The sequence below is a fragment of the Tachysurus fulvidraco genome, chromosome 19 (genome assembly GCF_022655615.1).
Source record: "Tachysurus fulvidraco isolate hzauxx_2018 chromosome 19, HZAU_PFXX_2.0, whole genome shotgun sequence".
Lineage (NCBI taxonomy): Eukaryota > Metazoa > Chordata > Actinopteri > Siluriformes > Bagridae > Tachysurus > Tachysurus fulvidraco.
In genome coordinates, this window is record NC_062536.1 from 12,651,726 (window position 1) to 12,663,524 (window position 11,799).

Here is an 11,799-nt window from a genome sequence, read left to right on the forward strand (position 1 = left end):
AGTTAGAAAGAAAACTAGTCAATGAAAATACACAGTCTGAAATATATTAACATGTATAAACTATAAACATTTGATTGATGGTGAACCTATAAACACTGAATATTTCATCGGAGTAGACTGGATTCTGTTTTTAGTCATGTACTTCAGGGAGAAATGCTTCACTAGATTTGTTTTGATTATGCTCATTGCTCTGGAGCAATGTTTGTTTCTTATAAGCTATAAAATAATCACGGTCCATGTTTAAGTAGCACTTGTACTGTACAGTAAATATAATTAGGTTTGTTAAAGTTCTTTAATTTAAAGTATCAGTCCCTCAGTAGCTACTACCTTAAAGCTGGTGCTTTTATATCCTGGTCTTCGCACAAACAGAAAAAAATGTTAGCAAATTAGTAATTATTCAGAGTTTAGAACAGTAGTTGTAGTGTCCAAAGTTCCTCTGGTTTCTTATCCAACCAAACACTGACAACCTTCTGAGCAAGCTTTATGGCTGCTGACATTGTGGGAACCTCCCTTTCCCAATCTGTTTTTTTACAAAAACATACTTGTGCTATAAGATAATTTTTTGATATTCGTTCTGTCAGCCAGAACGGTCTTTACATTTAAACCCCTTTTTATCTGTTCAAGACAAACAGTTCGCATGAAGTAACTTTGACAAAATGAACAATTTTTGTAAAGATCAACATTAAAACTTTTATTATTAATTATTTCTGGCCACAACAATAAAATTTAACGAATGATCACTAGAAAAAAAAATGACTTTCATTAGCTGTACAATACATACAGTATCATAAAACTGGCCGCCAAGATTAAAATCCACTACATGGCTCGATGTAGTGTTATCAGCAGCATTTGACAAAAAAAAAAAGGGAAAACATTTTACATATGTACACATTCACGTTGAATTCTTAGTAAAGTTCATATATGTACAGTACGCTTCTATGGTTAGATACAAATGAATGTCATCTTTGTTCCTTATTTAAAGATTCATTTAAAAAAAGAACTGACCAGAGTTGACAGTGGATATATAGAGAGATAGATTTGAGTTCCTGGGATAACATTTTGCTAGAAAGCAGTAAAAAGGTACAACCTTTCAAAAGATAACACTCAGCCGTTTGCTTCGATCTGCCCCAATCACACAACTGTTGTATTGCAGTCAGGGTTGAATATTGACTTTTTTGTGGCAGTGATATTCACCACATTCAAGACAAATCCAACAGTGTATTGTTAATGACGTTTAGAGGCATAGTGCATCGCTCAAACATTTCACAAGCATCCATTTTTTACCTCTCTTGGAGATAAGCATTTAATAGAGATATCGCCCTCGACGAGCAAAATTAGCCTCTTCTTTCTCAGTTTAAAATAAAAAATCTGAGAAACTCTGGCTTTTTTTTCCCTCCTAGCCACAAACATAGAAAGGAATGCACTTTGGTATATACCAAATGCCCTGGGCTAATAAATTACAAGAATATTACAAGAACAGTCTGAGGTAAGTAAGATGTGTCATTTCTAGAGTAATACAATGAAGCAAATGTAACCCCTTGAGTTTGTTAAGACAAGATGGATGCTGTAGAAAAGACCCATTTTGCACTAAACGTAATAGGTATAGGTTTGAGTTGGTGAGATCTCCCTGTTGGCAATGGGTCTCTGAGTTCTTAACTCGAATTGTGTGTCCAAACTGCATATAAAACATTTCATTTATGCAGCCGCTTTCTATCTGGAACCCACTGAAGGGTTGCAGGAGGATCTTTGGGCAATGCTCAGACGAGGCAAGGTGATCACCGTTATAAAGAGGATCTTTGTAATTGCCTACGCGTCGGTGAACCTAACAACAAATGAATGGGTTGGGTGTGTCACTGTTGGACACAAGTGAATGGCATTGATAATCAAAGGCACATTGTATTAAACCTAAGGGCACAATTATTCCCCACCACTGTTAATCCACAAAACTGCAAAAAAAATAAACCCAAGTAAAGTACAACGTGAACTGCCTGCTGATGTCGGCAGATTATTGTGCATTCGCGAATGTACTGTAGGCATCCAGAGGGGGACTGGGCAGTGTGTGTGCAGAAGACTGTGTACCATGCCAACCAGTAGCAGGGGCATTAAAACCCACATAAATGCCACAGCTTTGCTTTGCCACTTAGCAGCCCTTGGTCCAACCCCTTTTTCTCCCCACCACTACATTCGCATCCGGGAAAGAGTGTTTTGTTTCCAGACAGAGTCCTTGTGCATTACATTGTAATTCACTCCACTGATATTGAGCCAAAAAAAAAAAAAAACACACATTCTGCCCACTGTTTCTTTTTTTTTATATTAGCTCTTTTTAAGAAATAATAAAAATCAACCAATATTAAGAAATAAATAAATTAAAATTTTACAAAGCTTTCAGACCCTTGTCAGATATTTTTCCTACATCAAAAATGCTACAAAAATGGCCAGTTTGTGAAATAGTTTTCCACTAAAAACGTATTTTTCTGTGTTTGAGTAATGACATGCAATTTCATTTTAAAAAGGGAACAAGCTTTTAAGAGTTTAAGCTCTGGCCACATACTAGCGAGTCCATGCTAAAAACTAAATAAAGAAAATGCGATATGAATTTGGGACGGTGATCTCTGATTACAAACAACAGCCGGGGTTTTGTGATGAGCCTCTCAGTTAAAGTGCCCCTCTCTGCCATAGTCTTTCAATGATAGCGTTAATACTGGCTCAGTTTCAAGTAGTCCTGTCGATAAATAATTAGCTCAATCCTTTTCAAATCACTGCGAAAACTACAGTCCTTAGAAGGGAGAATCAGCTGCTAAAAAAAGCCTCCTAGTCCTATTTATTAATTAGGATTAGTTTCTAAACACTATTTTGTTCCATGAGCATAGGTTTTAAATAATTGAAAAAAAACCTTTTATATAAAAAAGGTAAAAGCACCAAAGTTTTTCAGCTAGACAGTACAGCATTTTGTTCCCAGCAGTTCTTGCAGAGAATAGCTTATAGTTAAATACACGAGCCTGTCGAAGTACTGCTGAGAACAGATTCTACTCAGTCAAAGAAAAAAATGGATTTGAACTTGCCAGAAGTTTATTTATAAAGTTACACTACCCTGCACTCTCTCTTTTCCTTGAGTCAATTTTATAAGGAATGTCAAGAGATTATAGGCACATACCAAGTCTGTCATGTAAACATAGTTTTTCTCCCTTCTACCTCGAAGCAGTCTAAAACATTCGTTTTGCTTTCACTGAGTTCTTCGAACATTTTCTGTATCTCCTCTTACCTTCTTGTTCACAATTTCTGTCATGCATATCGAGAGCCTTACACGACCAATGCAGATAGCTATTTAGAAATGCGAGTAAAATTCTCCTTCATCAGCATGGTGTTGTTCGAACCGATTATAGAGGTAGCGAGCTAAACACTAGCAAGTACACACAATTAAAAGCTCTATTAACTTCATTGCCTTTACTTTTAAGCTACAAGATAGAAGTGAAGAAAGTGATTAGGACTTCGTTAGTATTAGGCCAAATTGCATGAATGGTTTCTGTAGCGTTCCACACAGTCCTGAAATAAAAACTTAAAAGCACTGTTCCCTCTTTCTTGGCCATTTTAGTATTTCTAAAAAAAAGTGTTTTGAACAAAACAAAAAAGGTGCTACAACGCTGTAAATAACTGATGAATTAAAGACTCCTATATTCCTAAAACCTTTCACACTTGTGGATGCTCACCTGTCCACATAAATATCAACATTTTATCGAAACAAAACAAAGAACCAAACAAAAATGTTATATTCAGCTAACTAATTTTGGCAACACTGTCCTCTGCTGTATATTCCCATTGGCATCAGTCATTTGTGCCAAGTTAGTCCTTAGTTTTGAGGCTGAACTTGATGTGGGAGGTAATTTGGAGATAGAGGTTATAGCACCTGTGCCCTCAGTGATTCTCTTAACGGTAGTTTTCTCCCCAGTGGGAGGTTTTGGCAAGCGTCTTCTCAGCCACGGGTGGCGCAAGGCCTGACTTGGAGTCATGCGCAAAGCTGGGTCCCACTCCAGACACTGCTTGAGGAAGTCCAAAAAGAGGGGGTCATCGCAGCCCTTAAGCGCCGTTACCCAATCCTTGCTTCCTGGTGGACCTCGAAGCTTGCCCCTACGTGACCGTCCACCATTTAGTGCTACCGTGCCATCAGGTAAGGTAGTGACTGTGCAGTAACGAGGATATCCCTTTGAGCTGACAAAATTTTTGGCTCTCTTAGATGAATCCAAAAGCTTCTGGGAGGGCATGCCCAGTAGCTCTATGACACAAGCTAGTTGGTCCCCTTCATCTTCCCCAGGCAAGAGAGGGTACCCTGTTAGTAATTCCGCTAAAATACAACCCAGGCTCCACATGTCAATTGGCATCCCATAGCGAGAGCCCAGAATGACCTCTGGTGCCCTGTAAAAGCGTGACTGGATGTAAGTATAGACCCGCTGGTGTTCAAAGCAGCTGGATCCGAAGTCGATCACTTTTATCCCGCTGCGTCCCTGCTGCTTCAAGAGGATGTTCTCGGGTTTGAGATCACAATGAATGATCCTGTTTTTGTGCAAGAAGTCCAGACACTGCAAGATCGAGTGCGCAAACTTGCGCACCAGTGGCAAGCTGAAGCCCTGAAACTTGTTTTTCTTTATGAGCTCGTATAGGTTCATGCTAAGTAACTCGAACGTCATGCAGATGTGGTTGCGGAATGTGAAGTGTTCCAGCATGTGGATGACATTCATGGTACAGTCTTTGTCCTGCTTGCGCAAGTGTTCAAGGATCCGAATCTCCTCGGCTGCTTGTCGGTGAAACCGCTTCTCGTTGCGCACCATTTTTAAGGCCACATTCTGGTGGGCCTTGTGATCATAGGCCTTCACTACTTGTCCAAAACTGCCTTTACCAATGACCTTTAAAACCTCATACCGGTAGGCTATATGGTCATGGGGTACATGGATGTAAGAGCTCTGATCATCATCGTAGCCACCATTATTTGAGCCCCCAACCACACCTGGCCGTTTCTTAGCATTTGGTCCAACAAAGTATATTTCAGGGTAGTTCAAAATCTCTTGGTGTTCAAATGTTGTCAGTTTGGACAGGTAATGTTTCATGGCCTGCTCTGGAGAAAGAGGGACTACCTTGGGCTTGCTTTCAGTGGATTTGGTGGAGGCAGAACTGCCCTCCCTACACTGGCTGCTTTCTTGTTGCCTCTCCGGCACGGGCAAACCTGTTCGGCCTACTGGCGTCAATCCATTTGGCTGTGTAGTCAACACTGTCCGTTTATTGCTGTTTTCCTCAAACAGCTGCTGAACATGGATCTGCTGGTGGTTTCCGACATGCAGATGGTCATTCATCATGTTCTTATTGCCTCCAACCTAGCAAAAGAACAAAGATAATCTGCTATTAGAGACCTACTGGAAAATGTTAAGGTCAAAGGTCAGCACTATTCTTTCTGTTGAAATTCATGATAATTCATATCAGGTCACCAGTAGCTACTAAGCAATATTAAAGATAATGTTTTTTTTTGTCAAAAGTTGTTTTTTGTTGAAGATCTTTTCTGATCTCTGACATTTAAAGCTTGCAAAAATTTGTGCCCAACTCAGCAGGAAAAGGTCTTTTAAGTAATACCTCATGACACAGAACTAGTTACCACTGCACTTTTTTCTTTCTCGAGCATAGTGTAAAGCTGGGAACAATGTAACTAGTTTCAGAATACAAAATGGGCATGCTAAGAATGCATGTGCAAACACACACATACACACACACACACACACACACACACACACTCACTCACTCACACACTCACTCACACACACTCACTCACACACTCACACACAGAGTAAATCCTTCTTGTCTATTTTTAGCAAGAACAAAGGTGGCTGATTCGAACACTATAAATACTCACGTGGCCAGAGAAGAAAAAACTTAAAGTAATAAAATGCACCAATGCATACCAGGTGTTTGTAAACAGACAAGCGCTGCATTTGATCAGCTGTCTTATATTATTACATATTATATTACATTATTACTTTCCAGGGTTTGTCCAACATTTTAGATCTTCAGACGTGATCGAAAGCTCGACTTTGTTTACCAAAAACATCAGGCATGCATTTCCTGCTTTACTGATGTTGACAGGAAAACAGACATGCATTTCCTTGTTTCCTGAAAGATTCTTGTGATTGTCTCTGACTTGTTTTGCCATGACATCCTGTTGCAGTAGACAGATTGGCTCTGTATACATCATCTATTCAGACAGCTTACAGTTTTCTCTTTCACCTAAAGATGTGTGTTTTCCAGATGAATTGTGTACTGTTGTATCCAAGAGGTTAGTGTCAGCTGCCTTAAATCGAATCAACTGGTCGAACCAGTCTTTGTCTTAGAGTTTGATCTCCGAAGATGAACATTCTCTAAGTCGTAAACAGAAATGAAACTAAATGCATGACTGATGTTTCAGTAACAATTATTTTAACACTCCTCTTGTGTTCACAGGATCCTTAAAATGTGCTCTTTCTGTTTTATATATTAGTTTGCATATATACGCATTACTTTGGCTCAAGATTAAAGTGCTAGTATTGTTTATGTTCATCTTCAGAGATTCAGAAACTCTAAGGCGTAAACAGAAATGAAAAGGAATGCATGGCTAAAACCAGTAATGAATTTCTCAATAGTTAATCAGTATCTATTCTCTAGATGGAAATACCTGATATTTCAAGAACCATAACTAATAATGAAAAGTTTACCATTAAAAACAAGAGCCCTGGTGTCAAACCCCCCCCCCCCCCCAAAAAAAATTAGAGGACCATGATAACTGTGATGTGACACATCATGTAGTCCACAGCTCATGGAAGCTACAGGTCTAATGTCAAGAGGAAGACATGTATAGGACACACAACTGACAGCTGCATAGGACACACAACTGGAGCAGAACAAAAGACATGGCATGTAGAGCATAACAATTATTTTAACACTCCTCTAACCAGCTTGTGTCCTCTCTAGAGAATAGAGTAAAATTAAACTAGCTAGAATCCTTGATAAAAAAAGAAAAGAAATGAAATGTATAAAAAAGGCAAAATAATTAATAAATAATTCACATGTAATAAACTCTATAATTTGCATAAATGTCCAGGTAAATCCACATCCATAATGACATCCATAAGCGTTCATATAGTTTACATATCAAACACAGGATCCTTAAAATGTGCTCCTTCTGTTTTATATATTAGATTGCATATATATATATATATATATATATATATATATATATATATATATATATATATATATATATATATATATAATTTTAGCTCAAGATCAAAGTGCTAGTATTTTTAATACAAGTTCAATCTTTAAAAGATGCACCAGAGGTCAGTTAATTAAGCTATTTGAGCTTCCACGCTATTTAATTTTCTTGCATTAGAGCTGCTAAATACAGATCGCTTAATACGTTAAGTTTGTTAAGTGGCATTCATGCAAATCCAATACTCTGGTTCACTCAGTGCAGAGTAAAAATACAACTGACACAGGACAGAATGCTCTTCGCAAAAGAGACGAGGCGGACTAGAATTTCATTCAAGGATTTCAAAAACGTAGGCTTCAGAGATTACTGTTGTTTTGTGTGAGCTAACAGACCAGTAGGTCTAAACTGCTGTTGGAGCCTGAAATGGTTCAGGCTGATGAGCTGGTTTTCACTCCCCATCCCCCCTCCGTAGTGTAGTTCTACAGCTCAGCACACAATATGTTAAGCCATGCCTAATTGTGTTCATTGCCTACATTTCCAATGACAGAAAACAAGGCCTTCAGTTCACAAGGCCAACAGTTGACATCTGTATTATCATGCTAGTTTACACTAAAAGCCTTTCTGTTCTTTACAGTCAGATATACAGACAAGATTTTGGATCTTAATCAACACTGAAGATCGTGAATGAAGGGCATTTACTGTTAGGGCCAGACAGGAACTTTTCAAGCAAAACCTGTTCATAACTGATCTAAGTGACACATATTCAATGACATTTTTCTGGCAAGCCAAACATTTTTATTTAATATGGCTCTACAAGTGCCTAATAATATACTATACAACGATACATTCTTTTTAACATATAAGACTACAAAATTTTACATTCATACAACAAAATTATACTACTAATATTTTACATTAATACAACATTAATAGGGGAATGATCTTTTTAGAAATGGTACATTCTATTGTAGTGGGGGTCAAAAAGTAAGTATCTTGTCATTCTGACAATACAGGTTGTAGTGATTACTATTAATAATAAATATATCTAGAATATATAGCTTTTAAGATCAACCCTGATATTACATTTTCTCATTTTTTAATAAGCTAAACTAGTCAGATGTAAAAAATCCCATGTCACAAGTTTACCCCACCCCTTTAACTCTGTTGCATATTGAGCCAGTCCTACGGAGAATAACGTGTTTCGCTACACACACAAAAAAAAAATGGGAGGGGATACTGCATTGAACATGTAAACAGAAAACGGGTCTGTTTTTAACTAACAAAGAGAACTGTTTATTTAAATTGGTGCAAGGACCAACAACCAACAAAAGGATTTTGTTTTGAGATACGTTAGACAGCGAGTTTAAATTCCCTGCACACGTCAATGTTTTGAGTAAACAACTGCTTTTATGTATCAATAGGTTGGCAAATAGCATGCGGTAGTGTGGTGGTTATGATGAAACCCTGTGTGTGTGTGTGTGTGTGTGTGTGTGTGTGTGTGTGTGTGTGTGTGTGTGTGTGTGTGTGTGTGTGTGTGTGTGTGGTGTGTGTTTGTGTGAACTGTGTGTGTGTATGTGTGTGTATAGTGTGTGTGTAGTGTGTGTAGTAATGTATGTACAGTGTATCAGTACCATGTGTAGTGTGTGTATGTGTGTACTGTATTATGTGTGTTTGTGTGTGTAGTATGTGTTTGTGGGTGTGTGTGTGTGTGTGTGTGTGTGTAGTAATGTATGTACAGTGTATCAGTACCATGTGTGTGTGTAGTAATGTGTGTACAGTGTACCAGTACCGTGTGTGTGTGTGTGTGTGTGTGTGTGTGTGTGTGTGTGTGTGTGTGTGAAGTGTATCAGTACCGTGTGTGTGTGTGTACAGTGTATCAGTACCGTGTGTGTGTGTGTGTGTGTGTACAGTGTACAGTGTATAAGTACCGTGTGTGTGTACAGTGTATCAGTACCGTGTGTGTGTATGTGTGTGTGTTTGTGTGTGTGTGTAGTGTGTGTGTTTGTGTGTGTGTGTAGTAATGTATGTACAGTGTATCAGTACCGTGTGTATGTGTGTGTGTGTAGAGTGTGTGTAGTAATATGTGTACAGTGTGTGTGTGTGTGTGTGTGTGTGTGTGTGTACTGTGTATCAGTACCGTATGTTTGTGTACAGAGTATCAGTACTGTGTGTGTGTGTGTGTGTGTGTGTGTGTGTACAGTGTATCAGTACCGTGTGTGTGCTTGTGTGTGTGTGTACAGTGTACAGTGTATCAGTACCGTGTGTATGTGCGTGTGTGTATGTGTGTCTGTACAGTGTATCAGTACCGTGTGTGTGTACAGTGTACAGTGTATAAGTACCGTGTATGTGTGCGCGTGTGTGTGTATGTGTGTACAGTGTATCAGTACCGTGTGTGCGTGTGTGTGTGTACAGTGTACAGTGTATCAGTACTGTGTGTGTGTGTGTGTACAGTATATAGTGTATCAGTACCGTGAGCGAGTTGCCGTTCCTGAGAGGCGGCAGTGTGACTGGTGATGGCGGCTCGCTCCCTGCTCCAGACCGGACAGCCCCTGTGCACAGCTCACCCCCTTTACCTGTGAGACACCACACACTTTTCTTAATAAGCTGCAAATCCAACCTCACGTGTCTCAGACTACACGCAGGAATGAAAGCTCTGCATATACATATAAATGTAGAGAAGCCCCATGATCCTACAGCACTAACCCCAATGTATACATGAGCTGGGATAAATAAATAAATAAATAAATAAATAAATAAATAAATAAATAAATAAATAAAGCGTATGGACGTGGTGTGAAAATGGGGTGGTAGAACACGCATCTGCATACACAAATCCTTACATGTCGAAACAAAGCTGATAACAAGAGACATTTTCGGTCAAAACGTTAAAACGTTTCATTTACAAAAGAAAACCAGGCTTCAGAGATTCTCAGATTAAACACTTTATATATATATATATATATATATATATATATATATATATATATATATATATATATATATATATATAAAGAAATACAGTGAGAATCATGAGAACACGGCTAGAGCTACAAGCTACTTTGTAGCCCATCGGTTATCTATAAGAAAAGCGAAAATGCCTGGTTTTGATTTTAAAAGATGGGATAAAAAGCCTTTTCTACACACAGAAAGAATTACAGGTCTAAAAGATCGGCTTTTGAGCGCACGGACACGTCTGTAAAGAACGGCTGAGGATCAGTTTTAGGCTTCTTACCAGTCGGGTAGACGGCAGCACAGGGTTTCTTGGTTAACATGGCCGCTGGAGAGTCACACACACTCTCACACACACGCACACACACGCACACAGAGAGAGCGAGAGGAAAAAAACACCCTACTCCCGAAACTGCCCTCCTCCCCCTGCGCGATCAGCACCGACTCCAATCAGCTACATCCACACGTGCGAGTCCACATTAGCGCCGCTCACACCAGCTACAGCCGCCACCCTGCGCGCAGCCCCACCGCTACCACCAGCGCTTAGAAACCACCTTCATTGTGACACAACAATCAATCACACCGATACGACTGAACACGCGCTCAACGCCATCCTGTTCCGGCGCTAACATGGTAATGTGCGCCTTCTCTGGCGCTCTGTGAGCAAACCACACACTCTGTGAGTCGCAATGGGTGTTGTCTGGTTTATCAAGATATCCCCGGTTGGCCTCCACCTCTCTCTCTCTCTCTCTCTCTCTCTCTCTCTCTCTCTCTCTCTCTCGATATCTCTGTGTGTTTTTGTTTGTGTTTTCCTCTCTCTCTCTCTCTCTCTCTCTCTCTCTCTCTCTCTCTCTCTCTCTCTCTCGATATCTCTGTGTGTTTTTGTATGTGTTTTCCTCTCTCTCTCTCTCTCTCTCTCTCTCTCTCTCTCTCTCTCTCTCTCTCTCTCTCTCTCTCTCTCTCTCTCTCTCCCTGGCACATACCTGACTGTCTCTGTTGAGAACTAGCCGTACCAAGCTCATTAACATAAAATGCTAAAAAAAAATCACCCTGAATGACTTGCATATCACTATTTACAATCAGTATGGTATATCTTCCGCTTGGCAAATAAGATATTTGATTTAGTTTTTGGTTGATAAACTTCTTTCTATTGCTATGTTGGTCTGTTTACACTTTGGTTTTGAACATTCCCCACAATGCCTTTTGTATGGATGCTGATACAGGTGTTTGTGGTATTATATTTATGTGGTATATTTATTATGTGGTATTTATATTCCTCATATGAGGTAATTCACATGTTTTACATTTGTAATTTCAATATATGGCGTGAACGGGGAAAGGACACTTCTATATTTATCTTTCATTATCAACAAGCTAGCCAACTAACTATCATGAGCGATGCATATATTGCCCTCATCAAACTGCAAACTGTATAATCAATGTTTATATTTAAGCAGGGCTATAGATAGGGACAGAGATATAAAAGACAAAAAAGACATTTGTTTTAAAGGCCCTTACAGTATGCATTTCATGCTTTTCTAGTTTATTATCTAGATTATCTAGTTTATTATAGAAAAAATCCATTGTCAAGTGTAATTTGGATGCATGTCTGCCAGATGAAACAC

General features: G+C 39.1%; 1 protein-coding gene across 1 annotated transcript; it reads right to left on the reverse strand.

Moving 5' to 3' along the window:
* Positions 1-664: 664 nt before the first annotated feature.
* Positions 665-10,925, reverse strand: dyrk2 (dual-specificity tyrosine-(Y)-phosphorylation regulated kinase 2). The gene is made up of 3 exons (XM_027151575.2): positions 10,458-10,925; positions 9,695-9,798; positions 665-5,363 (listed from the first exon to the last, which is right to left on the reverse strand). The coding sequence occupies exons 1-3, from the start codon at positions 10,495-10,497 to the stop codon at positions 3,771-3,773; spliced, it is 1,737 nt and encodes a 578-aa protein (XP_027007376.1). The 5' UTR covers positions 10,498-10,925; the 3' UTR covers positions 665-3,770.
* Between the last annotated feature and the right edge of the window lie 874 nt (positions 10,926-11,799).

Excerpts from the sequence above, each read along its gene's own strand:
- dyrk2 (XM_027151575.2), bottom strand. The coding sequence starts at position 10,497 with ATGTTAACCAAGAAACCCTGTGCTGCCGTCTACCCGACTG. Across the intron at positions 9,799-10,457 it reads TGCTGCCGTCTACCCGACTG|GTAAAGGGGGTGAGCTGTGC; the intron begins GTAAGAAGCCTA and ends GGTGTCTCACAG. Across the intron at positions 5,364-9,694 it reads GGAACGGCAACTCGCTCACG|GTTGGAGGCAATAAGAACAT; the intron begins GTACTGATACAC and ends TTCTTTTGCTAG.